Here is a 16,547-nt window from a genome sequence, read left to right on the forward strand (position 1 = left end):
ACATAAAGATCAACTCTCACTTTTTCGCTGTGTCGCTCTTTCGATCCGTTTGGCGTTGACTCTCTCTCTCTCACTCACTCACTTTTCTGTCAGATTCAACAACTGAGAGAGAGAGAAAGAAAGATGAACATCCTCGTGGGATCGGTTTTTCCGCTTTTCCACCGGAGATACATTCGGTGAGTTGGTTTCTATCCGCCTACTGTTCTTTGTTGGTGAGTGTGCGGAGACGTAGTGATCGGATCGTGCGTGCTCCGGATTGCAGAGTTAGTTTGAAATAGTTCACGAGCGCGTGCAGATGTGAAGTTCTACGCTGACGTGCCCGGATCGTTGCGATCTTGCTTCTCCGTTGGTGATCATCAGTTGACACGGATAGTGTCAGTAGAATAGAGACACAACTAAAGAGAGTAGAGTCGTAGTGTATAGGTACGGTTTAGTGGATGTGTGATTGAGTGAAAGTTAATTGTTTAAATTGGGGATTTTAGACGACCATCAGCAGAGTGGTGATCGTCACACGTCAAGATTACGCGATTGTGTGGATAGTTCGTGATTCAAACATTAATGTGTGGGCGTGTGAGTAGTTTTGCGGTTGTGAAGTGAATGTGGACATTCGAGATATTCGTGCCAGTTCGGTAAACTATGTCCGGTGAACGATCGTCCAGCTCTCCTATGCTTATACTGGATATTAGTGGTGCTGGGTCCGGCAGTACTGCATCCCACTCACCGGCATACCCGATGAAGAAGTCAACGAATACTGTCTCGCAGGTAAAGTTGGAAAACGAACGGTATGATGGCGATGGTGACAAGCAAGATCACCTGAACACAGCCTATCAGCATCAACTTCGCACCATACCTGATCTGCAGCCCGTCCATCACAATGGTGGACAGCATGGTGAGGCGGACAATCTTGGTGTACATCAGAATCCCGACTTTGGTGTACTGATGTCACAACCATCCGTTGGACACAATACGTCTGCCGGACCGCCGGTTAGTGTAGCTACATCCCAACCGGTCTACGTGTATCAAGGTAGCGCACCGGAAATGACATCCGGTGGACGTGTTACCTTTCCCGCACTACAATGCTACGGTGTGCCGAATGTACTAGAGCAGACACAGCCACAAAGCTTGGAGTCACTACCGTCGATCCTTGCAACGTACTCCACATCGTGCGAAAATGCCAAGAAGCGCCGTATGCTTGATGCGGACTACGATTACGAGTTTGATCAAAGTTCGCTTAGTCCGGATGGATATCAGCCGGAGAAGCGGATACGTTACGATGGGAACTACGGTGGATGGGCTTACGCACCGACGACACCCGTATCTCAGGATTACAACCATACGAACGGTGGTACAACCATTGCTTACGGTGGATCCGACCTGATAATGGCGCGTGGTAATGGACCGTTGCCGGTAGTGATGTCCGGACTGGATGATGAGTCCTCCTCTAACGGATCGTGCCATATTAACTCGTGTCACTGTGAACCGTCACCTGCGAAAACGATGATGTGCGTATCGGACGCGGGTAGTTACGAATCTTCGGGCGTTGTTTATTACTATCACCCGGCTACACATCATCCGGAGCAGCTGGAACAAAACCAAACGCATCCACTTCCTGCTATCGATACGACACCCACCCATAGTCCTGTTGGGGCAGATAGTTCCTTGTCGGTGTGCTCCAGCTCACCCGTAAAGCTGGACGAATCGAGCTGTTCCGTCGGGAAGTATGGACAGGAGCACGTTCAACCCACAACGGTAGCCATGTTGGAGCCTTCCGATGGGCAAGAATTATCTCCCACCAGTACCAATAGCGGTAGTGGTGTGGGAAGTGCTGGCACTGGTGATCCTTCCCAGCATAAGAATGGTACGTTCGGAAACCGGAAACCTCGTACCGGCCGAATCCGGAAGCGGGTTGTCAAGGATTCGGTAAGCTACCAGGAGGTGCAAAACCAACGGGTGATTGCAAATGTACGCGAGCGGCAACGGACGCAGAGTCTGAACGAAGCGTTCGCCTCACTGCGCAAAATCATTCCAACGTTGCCGAGTGACAAGCTGAGCAAGATACAGACACTCCGGTTAGCTTCAAGGTAAGTTATGGCTTATTTCATTACTCGTTCGTTTAAGTTACTTTCGATAGGATTTTACCATTTAATACCCTGAAGCATCGTAACAAAAGTGTTATGCATTCAGAGTCTTGATTTTATAGAAATGAAGAGATAAAAAAATTGGAAATTTGGATTCGAAACCACAGGCCACAAGAATTGATGTTATTGAGATCACTTGTGATGAAATTGTACCTCTGCTTTCTTTTATAGTTGATGTTATCAATGCAGTGTAGTGAATGTTAGATGTTTTAAATGTAAAAGAACTTAAGAAATAGTAGTTTTACAACTTGTTTATCATTAATATCATCTTACGTTGATAGACTGCAATAAAACATAAACGAATAATGAAGTGTCTTCTGTTTCGTTTGATGATGTAGCAGCTTGTTTCGACGTTTGTGGCATTAGTTTCATATTTTCATGGATCTTGTCTAATGTATTATAAGTTTTGGAAATTGTCTGTTGTAAGATAATTGAAGTTGTAGGAACCTCGAATCGAATACTTATTGTTTCCTATGCTTTTCAGACTAGCTAATACACTGTAGGTTCTAATTTGAATTTCAAAATAATATGTGAAATTTTTAATCATGAAAATTGTGATTTCCTAACTTTGGAAAAGTGATTTCAATGATCGGAAAACGAGAATTTTTAAAAGTAAATGATGTAGAATATTCATATTTCTGTCGAAAAAGTAGAAAACGGAATAATGATAATTGTTTTAAAGCATGATAATTATCTAGACAAACGAATCGACGAACGAAGTATTCAAAGGATATCGCTTGCCTTGATTTGTGTTTCTGAATATTGAATGTTCTCTCTTTTTTCCTCATTTTCTCTCTTATTTCGTTTTGTGATCTTGGTGTGATTTGCCTTCTTTTGGGTGAGTTCTTTAGCAAGAACTGATCGCCTAATATTATTAAGTTTCAACTGAGCGTAAGAGTATTATAGCTTGACTTAAATATATTGATTAAGAAAAACACTTAAACAATTTTCTTCTCTACCTATTAAACTCTCATTCCTTTTTTGTCTTGTTCTATCATGCCGAGCTTGGACCAACTTCATGAAAAAATGTCTTAAGTTTTCCAGCTCCTCGCACTTACGTTAAACGTTTTAAAGAACAGTTTTATTTACATTGGTAAAAGTTAAGCTTATCTCATACAAGCTGCTCAACTCGTTCCCCTGTTTCAAATCGATGAAAAATGATCACTTCTATGATCATTAATAATTCCCATTTCAACCACCATCAAAAACTCTCATTTGTAACTATTGCGTTCCGTGAGAATGTTAATATTTTGGGTGGAAAATTAATGGCCAAAGCGAATGCGACGCAAAACGTAAAGGGAGACAAAATGAAAGGAAATGCTTAAAACTCGTGGCTAAGTAAAAATGGGGGGAAAAAGAATAGAAAGAGCTGAAGTTAGGGAAACAAAAAAAAAACAGCAGAAGTATCCGCCTGTTGGGCGAGAAAAAATAAATAGTCTCTGGCACACCATCACGCTGTCACAAATGCGATAGCAGAATGAAAAAAAGCAGGAAAAAAATCGTTCACGATCGCGAGATCCAAACCGTGCCCGGAATATGATCAATGGATTTTTATCGTGCGAATGACATGCAGAGGGTAATGAAACCTTTCTTGGAATTTTTTTTTTTATTTATCATCTTTATTACTTTTCAATAAAAAAATCGATTGAAAGTACGAGTTAGATATATTTTGATTTATGCCGTTCATTGCGTGCTAAAAAAAGTATTTTTAAATAAATTATGTCAACCCCCTGCTTCGCTGCTGTAATGGTTGTCTTGTTTTTTTGGACACACTCTTTAGCTGCTATAATCGTTGTGAATAGGAATAAGATTAGTAGATGATTTATAACACAAACGCTGCTTATTGCAGGGAAGGTAAGATTTTGAACGATTTATGAACCAAACGTTCAGCAATGAGTAGGAATGTTTCAAGCATATACGTGCGTTACGAGCGCCATTTGAAACCATATCAAAGAAGCGGCTTACATGCACGCTCGCTGCAAAGTCATCGATTTCACATTCGATTAGTGTCAAAACCCGGTTCAGCATGACCAGACGCAGACGTAAATGCATACGTAACGTGGCTTCGATGGAGACGCCTGGTAGGTCGTGAAAAATGGGAAGGAAATATTTAGAAAATAATCATAAAGCCCCGTGTTCCCTTTCAATAACCACTAAAGTTACTATTAATTCAATTTTTGCGACCTTTTTGGCACTCGAAAACATTACCAAATGGCTTACCAAAAATAAACCGACTTTGTCCCTTTTTTCAAGCGCCACCAAGCGGGTGACAGTTGTTTCTTTTTCGTTTGTGTTTCTTTCTTCCGTTTCACGCATTTTCGGATCCCGTACACAAAAGAACGAATGCCGCCGGTTGTACCGTACTGCCGCGCATCTTACGGAGTCACGCTCTAGTCAGTGCCTTGTGGATCGCTTTGACCTAGCAGCCGTGTGACAGACAAGTGGAACATAAATTAAAAACGAAGATCCACGAGGTGACACGATGAGTGGATGAATGAAATGTTCGCATGAAAAAGTGATGTAGTGAACCAAACCAAGCAGCAGGAGAGTGAAAGAGAAGTGTGCGTGTGGAAATTTGTTGAAATTTGAGACACCAAACAAAACCGAAACCGCAAAGAGACACAAAAGAGCGGGAATGGATAAAAAGAAGGAAAAAAAATTAAAAAAATCCTCAGTTTAAATTGGTTAAGAAGCGAAAGCGAAACCGAACGCTTCTTCGTTGGTTGTAGAGAAAGAGATAGAATGCGTACATACACTGGATAGGATCAAACGACATATCCACTGTTTAATGTTTGCTGGGGGGATTGCATTCTTTTTTTCTTCAACTTTTATTCTTGATGATTTGGCTAGTAGAATGAGTTATTACTTCTTCCTTTCTCCTTCCTTCTAATTGTTTGTTTTTTTTGTACAAATTTTTTTTACCAACTACTTTCATATTTTTAGTTTTGTATTAATACATTATTTCTTGGCGAATTTTTATCTATTTATTATGTTTTATTTTTATATTTTATTTATTTTATTAAAATCTTAAAATTTAGGAGTTGAAGCAAGATCTTTAAAGTAGTAGTATAGTTCAAATAAATTTTATTTTTTTGTTTAAAAATTAAAATTTTATTTTCCAATAACAACTTTGTGTTAATAGTATAAAATAATATTTCCTTATGCGGCCTGGCCGTTCCAAACAAATACAAATATCAATAAAATAATATTTCACAATATAATTATTTGATAAAAAAAAATTATACTCAATTTTCAATTTTAATTAGAAAGTGGATGTTTATGAATATGCCTTTCAACAGGGCGTCCGATTATCCGCGCAGCGCAGAAATGACTTTTTCCATCTCTATTTTATGTACAAGGTTCAAAACTAATATCTGCAAAACGCTGTAATTGTAACTGACACAATATATCCCAATTAAAATAATTTTTGTAATGCAACAATAAACTTTAAAGTTTTATAAATTGATTCTGATTTATCTCTTCAAATCCTGAAGAGTAGAGTGTCTTTGTAATCTATTTAGTTGAACTTATTACAAAATTCATTAAATTAGTTTTATAATCCATATTAATAACCACTTCTTGTTCAATGCTGTCCCATTGTTAAAAATAGATACATGTGACTTTCGTGATCGTAAGTGTGATCGACATCGTGTGTTGTTAGCCTCAAGTGGCTACAGGTTTTCGATCGGAATTTATTCTACTCGAACAAGCTATCAAGTTGCGCTACCGTTACGCAGACAAAGGCATAGTTTTGGGGGTTTCGTTTCAAACTTCCCACAAAGGCTAGAACACGCACATTCAAACAATCTTGGAGCGCTCATATATCTCACCCCGATCGACGGGAAGCCTCGATGTATTCCGCCGTGCAATACGTGGCCACATGTGTGTCCGTCGTTTGGACGACGGTGGGAAAATCGGTCGATTCCCGCGCTTTGGGGAACTGATGATGTCATGAAAAAAAACAAGAAAGGGCAGGACACTCGAACCGTTCCCCTTCACGCGTACCCCCAAAACGCCCCTTTGCAGGAAATTGCGTTGAACAAAGGTTCAACATAAACAGCAAACATTACGGAACTGGAATATGAAAATGTTTGATCGGGAATGAACGATCCGGGAGGGCGGATATGCTGTTTCGTAAAATCCGTTTCGCATCCAACCAGTTGGGGTTGGTGTTTTTTTTTCCTTCTCTCTTTCTCGTCTAAACCCCACACGCCCCTTTGCACCCTTCCGTGGAATGAATGAGTTACGCCATCTTAATCCGTGAAGTTGAGTACATGCTCATCCCGTGGATACGATGCGATACGCGAAACATGTGTGGCGTTGTTTGTCATGATGCCGGAGTTGAGGATGCGGATGAGTCTGCTGAGAAGTCATTAGTGTAGCAACAAACCCGAACAAAAAGAAGATGAGCACGTCATTTAGAACATTTATTGATCTATAATTTAGCTGTGGCAATTTATGCTTACAATCTATTAAATTGCGTTAGAACAGGATAACTAAACAAGCTCATTTCTTCCCAAACTTTTCATTACTTTCATGTTTCCCTTTTTCATTTGTATCATTTTCCAACATCGTGTTTGCATTCTTCATCCTTTCGCTTATACGAACAATAAGGTTTGAAAAGTAAAAAGACTCGTTAACTCTTTCATCCAATGCGTGAGAAATTATGTAGCAGTTTTATGTTATTTGCAAAAGTTTTTTTTTTCCTCGCAAAAATGAGAAATGTTGGATGTTAAGGTTAGCATTCCACATTAACCCGGTATGGTATAAAAAAAACTCACTTGATGAATGACGGACAGTGGATGCGAAAACTGGTTGCTGAATAGCTGGCTGGCAGTTAATTAACATCACATTTTATACCGAACGAGTAGAACCGCGTTGAAAGCGAATGTAAGATGAAGCAAACAAAATAGAAGCTACTTATGCAAAACATTCGGGCAATGCGTTTATGGGTACCTTGAGTTGCAAGAAAAAAAACAGTGAATCGATCGAAAAGTGGTTTTTGAGTTGCACGATGCAATTTTGAGAATCTTTCCGTTTGGTACCATTTAAAGCTGGGTTTTTGTTTTTTAAATATTTTCGTTAAGATATTAGCGTTGTACGGAAAAAAAAATATTTATACTGTTGCATATTGTACTTTATATTGCTCGCAAATATTCCTACTACTTACTTTACTTTATATACCTATAGTTTAAATAATTTGTCTCTATATTTTCTTTAAGTAAATATTTTCTAAAAATTATAGTGAAAGAAGACATTCCTTTCTTCTCGAGTTTGAATGCTTTTAAACTGACATAGCTTGCCTGAACTTAAGCTAGCAATTGTAGCAATTTACTTCGTTGTATACGTCAGTCCTTGTAGGTAGTCAGCATTCACAATAATAATAGTCAGTTTAAATTATCTACTTCGAGCCGTCGTACATTAATCCAGCGCGTTTCATTTATGCTATAAAAAAAATCTCTAAATCTAAGAAAAGTTATAACACAAACAGTAACTAAATGTTGTATGAAGTGAAAAGAAGGCTTTCATCTCCGTTAAAATCGTCGTTAAAATCACCTTGGCTGTAAGTAAAATGTTCACTGAAAGATGTAACACCATCTTTTTAATCAACCCCCTTTCTATAGTATCTCATAATGGGCAAGTGTCCTAAATATGGCTATAATATGGCTTCACTATAAAATTTTTTAAGCATTATGAATTAATTTAGGATAATGTTGTGAGTGGTGTTATATTGTCTATAGTTAGAGTGAAATCTATCTAAGAGGAGAACAGAATTTTTTATTCCTGGAAATTTCAATTATTAATAAATAAATAAGTCAGGCTGTTCTATTATGACGTAGAAGTTCCCTACAGTTTGTAAAAAAAATGTTCTTACATATAACGATTATACACTGGCAGCATATAACAAAAAAAGACTAAAGTATGTGATTGGAAAAGAAAAACAAAAAATGGAATGAAATTATCATGTGATGTCATGTTTTTCATTTCAATATGTGATTAATGGCCACAAGAAATAAAAATCCTTGTTTTCGACGAGAAATTGGCGTTTTTTATTCACTGGAATATCAGCCAATCATTTTTCAACATCATTTAAAACTAGAAAGTACATTTCAAAAAAAAAATTAATTCATAAAAAATGACTTCGTGGTGACAATGAAAAGTTTCTAAATTACTAACGTACCTAAGTGAAGGTTTGTTTTCATAACTAAATAAATAAAATTGATCCGCTATGTTCATACCTCAAATTTTAGCTCATATTAGGGTTTAATTTTTTTTACTTTAGCTCTATAGTTGAAAAATCTCGTACGCAATTTAAAAGGCATCATCCTGAAGAATAAAAATAACTCTGTTAAAAAAAATTTATTAAACAGAAAGTGTGAACAACATGAAATGAAAAATTATACATAAAAAGAACACTTGTTTAAACAAAAACATGACATCATTTCATAATTTCATTCCACTTTTTTGTTTTCCTTTTCCAACAACATACTTGAGTCTTTTTTGTTTGTTCTTGACTGAAATAATTAGACACATTAGAGCCATGCTTTGTATCGCTCACCAGACTGTCATCACTCGATCTCGACAGGCAGGTTCACCAGTGTCTATAAATTCGTACCATGTCAATGTGTGTCAAGGGGACCTAGGACACTTTAGGCACCATTTCTTTACGACTCCGACACTTAGCTATTCCGAAGCTAGGGATAGAGAAAGAGACAAAAAAAGGGAAACGAATCATAACGAGCCAAATGCTCGTAACGCTCGATCGACTCTTTAAAACGATCATTTCCGAACGAACTGGGGAAGTTTCGTACCTTTTGCATCCGCTCCCCGATTATATCGCTCTAGTAGCCGACTCAAGTCAAATGATGTGAAGAAAAGTGTGGATCGGAGGAAATTTATCACCTTCCGGAAAACTCCTTTTGACGATCGCGAGCAAACTATCGCTTGGGAAGGGAGTTTAAAGTTGGGACGTTATACCTGCGACTTTTGTCAGCTTGTGTTAGGTAAGGGCATTCGTTGCATGTGACACTGGCACACGAAAAACGAGTAGAATTGAGGTCGATCCTTACGAATCGTATGATGGAAAGATGAAGATCTAGTTCCGTAGGGAATACAACCACTCTCATCCATCGTGGCAGCAGCATTCGTTCCTCCACCCCAGCTCGGTACGCTCCCAAGACAAATGGCAGTTGATTTCCGCGGGAAAATTCGAATCAAGCGTGGAATGAGATTTTGTTCCGACTACGACTGCACCATGGCCGCAGGTTTGAAAAAACAAGTGTTAAAAACGGGACAACCCCCGTTTTTGGGACGTACCAGCGGAAACAACAATCTGCAGCTGGCGAAGATCTTGTGCCATGAACAAGATCAGCTTGATGATTGATCGCTTTACACGCCACCAGCATCAGCATCTCGTGCACCCGGTCCTGGTGAGGGTGAACACGATGAACGATTTTTAATTGACTTTTTCGGGAAGTAGTTTGTCCGCGTGGGACCATTTTTCACACGCAACGTTCGGGTCCTTTTGTTTCCGAACCCGCGAGCAAGGGAAAGAAAATTATGCGTTTTAATTAGCTTTTGATCGGTTTATTTGGTTCGGAAAATGGGAAATGGATGCCGGGCACATATCGATCGTACCCGGTGGTGGAATTTATTGTTTGTTGGAAGGTAGCCGAGAGCTGTCCGTTGTTTATTATTGCTTGAGAATATTTAATTTGCTCTTTACCAGTTTAGAGACGCAACACGCTAGAGCATTGCTTGTTTTACATTAAAAGAAAGAATGAAGCAAGTGATGCTTCTCGCCGTTGGCAGCTCTGTACCCGGGCGTACAGATGCGTCTGATGCTAGCCGGCTTTAATGGCACTAGTTTTGCTTCTGGCTGCTCCATTTCCGGAAGTTGTTAAAAGTGTCTCTTTATGGGGTGCAATAAATTTGGTTTTTGCTGCGTACGCTTTGCCGCCGTCTGCCCGTGGATGGCGACTTTGGTGACCGGCTTTGTCCGACGGGTAAGCGAGGCAACCAGCACGAAGGAGTACATTGCGTAAGGGTGGTAATTTTGAGACAAATATGACAGCATCTAAAGAGTTTCTTGGTAGGTTGGATGAGTCATGACGTGTAAGCAAACGTGCTGGAATGCTAGAATAGCGTAACAAATTTTTGATATACGTTATACGTTATACGTATATCAGACGTTACTACGTTAAACGTCATACGTTACTTAAAATAATGCATAAAATTAGGGTTAAAAAAAACCTTCCCATTAGCAGTGTAAATAAAATCGTGCATGAAAAATTGAGCTGAATTTAAAGTATGTAATCTCCGTTGAAAATCTTTTTTTTTGTATTTTTCTGATAATTTATAAAAGCAATAGCGACTCCGACGCTTTGGTCAATTATCTATCTTTTGTTTGATAGTGATCTTCTGTTTTTTTGTTTGAAGGCGGCCTCTTTGTCTTCCTTTTGTTTATCAGCAGTTTTAAACATTACAAATGCTTTGCAATACTTGGAAGACTTACACTATTACTTATGTCTTACGTTAGTGTACTAATTATAGCTGAATTATAGATTATGGCAAAATGATCGTGGTCTCCACAGCTTTATCGTGATTGGTTCATTGCTGGTCAGGAAGGCCATTTTGTAATAAAGATATGATAATCGCTAGATGAAATGTCTGGCTGTTAGCAGTTCTTAGTAGTTTTCGATAAAAAACCATCAATTGCCATTCTGATAGTTAAGTTTAGTTTTAAAAGCTCATAATGTAATGATCTTCTTGATTATAATGTGGTTTAGGTGTTGATAATAAGACATGTCTTTGGTATCAATAACTTGCAGGTCGTTTTCGAGAACTTTAATGGACCGAATTTTCGTCGTCAGTCACAATTTGTTGTAAAAAAGTCATTATTTTGTATCTTTGAAGGTTGTTCTTCCACGACACTTTTTTTTCCTACCTAAAGATCATTTCCGTTGCATTAACGATGCAACGATGATTTAATTTTTTTTACGAAATTCTTCACCTCCAACTGTATTTTCAACATTTATTAGCACTTCAGCTAATTTCTGGTCTTTCTGTACAAATCCTAATACGGAGAAATGCAAATCGCTTTTCCTATAATTCTTCAGCTAAGGCATAATCAAGAAAAAAAAACTTTCACTAAAATATGATGATTCTCTGTTGATCGTTTGATCACTTTTTAAGTAAAACTCCCCAGAAAAACACCTTATTCGGTATAAAAATAGACTAGTGGTGGTGGTGAGCTGATGATTTACACTCTAATTCATATCTCGTAGTTGTTTATTAGTATTACACAACTACCGAAATAGATTATAAAAATTTCCCGAGAAGTATCGAAACTTCCCGCCAAAATTCTTATTTTTCGAGCAAAAAACCCATCCGTTGAGGAAACCCACACAAAAGTCCCAACTGCACGAAAAAACCCTACATCCATCGGAGGTTTGTGCAGCATCACTTTCGATCACCAATAAGGAACTTTCCAGTCGGTTATACCCAACGGTCACCGTTCGAGTTAAAGTTCATTAACCGTCTCGTTTAGGGCCGGTGTAGAAAGAGGCCGTACAAAATAACAGGATTCAGACGGGAAATCCTGTTATCCTTTCATGTTTCGCGTACCTGTCCGCATACGCATTACACTTCAAAGGAAATGGTCACAATCGTCGGATTACGTACTACCCGAGACGTAATTTCCCTGTATTAAAGGTCCCTAAGCGGACGATGTTCGATGGGCGTCTGTTTGTTTGTTTGTGTTTATTTGCCACCTGAAAACGTCCCCTCTTTAGCAATACAACTGATCGCTATCTTCTCTCTCTCTCCATTTTCTCTTCTACAGGTACATTGACTTCCTGTATCGGGTACTGTCCAACAACGAGATGCCGGCGATGCGCGAAGAGCACAAAAATATGGCCGTTTCCGGTGGTAATCTGCAGTTCAGCGGCAGCGGTATCTTGGCACACGAGAAGTTAAGTTATCTGTTTAGCGTTTGGCGCATGGAAGGTGACTGGAGCAATGGATCGTCCGGTGGTGAAGGAATTGCTGAGACGGTTGCCGATAGCACGATCGGTGGTAAGGAATGACTAGACGGTCGGTTCCGGTTTCGATGAACCCGGAACGGGCAGCGGATGGAAAAGAACACGGAATTCATGGCAGTGCCTTTTTTTTGTTAATAAGCATTAAACGTTAAACGTTACAAATATTTGTTCAAGGAGTTCCATTTTGGTTTTCCGGCACAACCTGCACGGTTGTCTGGTTAGGTTAGACACAATGAAAAGTATTAGTACATTAGTAAACAAAATCATAAGACCCGTAGAAACCGATCCATTTTCCAAGCGCTGTAGGATGGTTTGTTGAATTTCTGTAGAACTCACGTAACGGCTAGTTTCCAAAGAGCATTTAAGTTTGGTTTTTCATTATTTCACTTAACTTTGCGATGGATAAAGCAAAACTTGCAAAACAATTTGTTTCCAAACTTTATCAAATCAGCGTACCGAACAGAGAGCAAATACATTTCCATAAGTTTAAGGGTTAAAGAGTTGAAGGATTTAATGTTAAGAATTTAATGGAAGCAAACCAAACAGCGAAAGCGAAACGTTCTTTGGAGAATAATTACGAAAAGTTACTTATTAGGAAATGTTTAAATTATACATCATTAGGATTAAGTTCTTGTAGTAACCTACTGTTGTCTTATCGATTAGAACTGATTGTCGACAGTATGTTTAGCCATTGTTTGCCTCGATTGTAAACAATGAAGCTGATCGTAAACGTTAGAAAAATGGACAGGTGGACAGATCTGGCACTTCAAATATTTTCTCTTTTCTGGAGAAAAGTCCAAGCGCCAAACAGAAACTCCAAGTCCGAGACTGGGCGTGATCATACAGTGCAGTAGGACATAAACAATGTAGATCGTAGAAGAAGACATCTGTGGACTAGATGGATTTTTCGAAAGTGTCGGTGGATGCCGCCTAATTTATGTTCTCTACTAAGAAGATAATCATCAACGACTCACACATCATTTTTCTGAGCAAGGTCCTTCTCTACCTTCTTTTAGGACTTACGATGTTCTGAGATATAGCCCAAGACAAAGTTTCTTCCGGAAATTAAAGCTTTCATTAAGAAGTATGACGAAAACGTGTATGTGATGCTTGTAATTAACTTAGGCTCGTCCATCATACGAAGAAATTACTGGAGGATTTCAGCTGGATGAAAGATATACACTTTACTGAAGATTGTAAACTCTCCCAATAGAACTCGGATACTAAAGGAAAGTTCTGTTTTAGACAAACGAAAGATCTACTTTAACATTTGCATAGACAAAACGGAGCATCAGTTGATCGTTTAAGTTACAAACAAGATTTCTTCAACCTTTGCCAAGATTCTTGTTAGCTGGCGTCTCTCGGTATGGCATTAATTACTATGGAAGGCGTATCAAACGTAGCATTACATAATCATTTGTTTGATTCTAATATCGATATTAGTTTTTACTTCGCCATTCAAACGTCAGAAATTTTTAATGCAAACGTTAGATAAGACGTTTTGAGATGAATGATAAAAACGACCGAATCACATTTGAAACTTGTTGGTATAGCGTGTATATACCTTAACAAAAGTTTCATATTTGTTGTCAAGTGCGTCAAAAAACTACTTAAGTTACTTAATATTTTTCCTCACTGTACAGTCGATGTTAAATAAGCGATAAGTTTTATTCCTACCTTTCTAAATGTACTATTTTCAACATATAAGGTTTCTGTTTTTGTATGTTACATTATTTTTTAAATGTTCGTAAAAACTAAATAATTACATTTATATGTTTAGCACTGTAAACCACACATAGGCTAATTGTATTTTTAAATACAATAGGAAACCTTTGGTTTTTTGGGCGAGAAAAATTTCCATTATTTGTTAGGTTAGGTTGCAAAAACAAAACAAAAAAAAAAACGTTTCAAAACTAAACGGCGTAATTCCAATCCAAACACATTAACCGATAAGGTTAGCGATAGGAGAAGCAGAAAATGGTACGATTGCATCACGTGACGGTGTTACAACATTCGAACAAAAGCGGGAATAAAATACAGCAAAATCCCATTTTAAAAATAACATTCGTTTTCTGTAGTTGTTTGGTCGGAACTTGAAAGGGTGATTGCGGTGGTGAGGAAGGTTTAAGAAAAAATAATTGAACATATCCGAAATTAAACTCACCGTGTCGGTAGCAACCCACACACGTCCGTTGCTAAACCAAAACTGTAAGATTTGGTAGAAAATGTTCCAAACGAAACAATCGCTTGACGTTTCACGTGCCCTACTCCCGGAAAGGCGTACGCTTTTGTTGGCTTTGGAAGATTATTATTTTGGCAGCAAGAAGAAATTCTCCTTCCATGGGGGTTTGAAAAAAAGGGTTGACTTTTTTTTATTACTTTCAAACCAATCTCTCTCTTTCGCTCTCGTGATCATTTACTAGCGCTGTTGAAGCGTTATTCCTGTTCGCGCCGAAATGACGCGTCCATCAGTAGTGAAAACATTTTATTTTGGCTAATGGATTGGAAATGATGTGGTTCGTGTGTTTTTCTTTAGTTAAAAATTCCCTTCATATTTTTATTTTTTTTCAATCGGTGAAAAAAAAATAATAAAAACTTCAAATGTCTCGTTGGAAGCCATTTTAAAACTTTACACGATCATGGCTGATCGGGCAGGAACACAATCGCGAACGTAACCATGGCAACGTACGGGCAAAATAATGTTATAGCAAGAGCTATAAAAAAGGTAACTCAAAAAAGAGCAAAAGAAAAGGAAACAAAAAAATGGTTAAACAAATAAAATAACCAGCAAAAGAATAATTGGTAGAGGTATAAGGAAGAGAGCAAAATAATGTCCGTGCCCGTTCCATTTTCGATGCGTTAAGGTTTTCTACTGTGACGGAGGTCAATTTTTTTTTTGGAAGCTTTCCTTCGCATTCTCGGAAGGCAAACGTCGGTGAACGCGCCCCCTTTTTAAAAGGATCAACCAACATTCCTTTAATGTTCGGAGAGTTTCTTTTGCTGCTTCGTTCTTCTTTTGTTACAGTTCCTTTAATGTGTTTCTCTTTCGTCAATCTTCATAGTAGACGAATTGTTTGCATTTTGACACTGTCTGTAATAATTTTCAATTGTGTTTATATAAATTTATATTTATTCCATAAAATATGAATTAAATATTCAACATTTCTACACTTTCAAAATGGTTGTAAATGTTTGTACATCACCGAAATGTTTATCCATTCGAAAACCCTTCCAAAGGAGGCACTTTTTTGTGGATCACTGTATCTGTACACATTCCGTGTGACCTTAGTTTGTACCAGTGTGTTTAAATAAATCATTCATGCTCATTGTTGGGCATATGATTATGCTACCGGGCCGCAATGACAACAACCCTGGTGCGGCTGTCCCTTGCGATCATGTTTCGCCGTTCGTTTTCCCGTGCAAAGGCCCATTCGTTTCGGATCCCGCGTTTGTTGTTAGGAAGGAAAATGGGAAAAGAAAGGAACAACAGCAAAAAAATGTTTAATTAACTTCTAAGATTACTTTACTGCCGGTGCATGAACGTGAACGAGTTCCCCCAAAAGTTAAACCAAACAACGAACCACTGGGTTTTGGAAGTTTTTCGGTGTGATTGTGTTTGTGGTAAACGATCGATGGCCGGATTTATGGCATAGTGTCACGATCGTGAATCGATCGGAATGATCGTAATGTTGGTTAATATGTGTTCATATTTCAATATAATTAAAATTTATGAATGGAAGAATTTTTCCTTACAGTTGTGAGGGAGTTTTCCAACATTTTTTTTTTCTTAAAGCAAACCACATTTATATCAAATAAATGGGCGAACAAAATAATAATTAACAATAAGCAGACACAAACGAAATAAAATAAAAATGGAAATGTGATGATTTATTACCGTACGATTTGGCATTCGAAACATTTCATGTTTTCATGAAACACCTATAATTTATTACTGACATGTTGGTTTATGTGCCAAACGGTCATTCGATATTTATGATCTTATCGTTCGATCGTGCTTTTCGTAAGGAAATGTTTGCTTTATAGCTTTTCCATTTACCTTTACCGTTGGTAATTTTTTTCCCCAGCTAAAACATAACTGTCTGCAACATATTCATACAGGGCCAGCCCCTGTAGGGCACTAGGGATGGGTCCTGGGTGACATCGAATCAAATAAACAACTTTCGTTTTTCGTTTTGGGAAAATGATTGAGAATGAAAAAAAGGGAAAGAAACAACAATACACGCCACTGTTCTGGTAGAAGAGAAAAGACGGACGAATTTGTGTCTTTGTTTACATCCCAAAAACCAGCATTTTTAAAAACCCGCCACCAGCGAGAGCAATATCGAGGTGGCAAACCATAATCCCC

At 38.2% G+C, this 16,547-nt stretch overlaps 1 protein-coding gene across 1 annotated transcript; it reads left to right on the forward strand.

Annotated features, from left to right (window-relative positions):
- The first annotated feature begins 243 nt into the window (after window positions 1–243).
- LOC125770111 (uncharacterized) lies at window positions 244–16,280 on the forward strand. Its single transcript, XM_049439411.1, has 2 exons — window positions 244–2,081; window positions 11,983–16,280. Exons 1-2 carry the CDS (start codon window positions 637–639, stop codon window positions 12,224–12,226), a joined length of 1,689 nt encoding a protein of 562 aa, XP_049295368.1. The 5' UTR covers window positions 244–636; the 3' UTR covers window positions 12,227–16,280.
- Window positions 16,281–16,547: the final 267 nt, after the last annotated feature.

This window comes from Anopheles funestus, chromosome 3RL, assembly GCF_943734845.2.
Source record: "Anopheles funestus chromosome 3RL, idAnoFuneDA-416_04, whole genome shotgun sequence".
Lineage (NCBI taxonomy): Eukaryota > Metazoa > Arthropoda > Insecta > Diptera > Culicidae > Anopheles > Anopheles funestus.

Excerpts from the sequence above, each read along its gene's own strand:
- LOC125770111 (XM_049439411.1), top strand. The coding sequence starts at position 637 with ATGTCCGGTGAACGATCGTCCAGCTCTCCTATGCTTATACTGGATATT. Across the intron at positions 2,082-11,982 it reads ACACTCCGGTTAGCTTCAAG|GTACATTGACTTCCTGTATC; the intron begins GTAAGTTATGGC and ends TCTCTTCTACAG.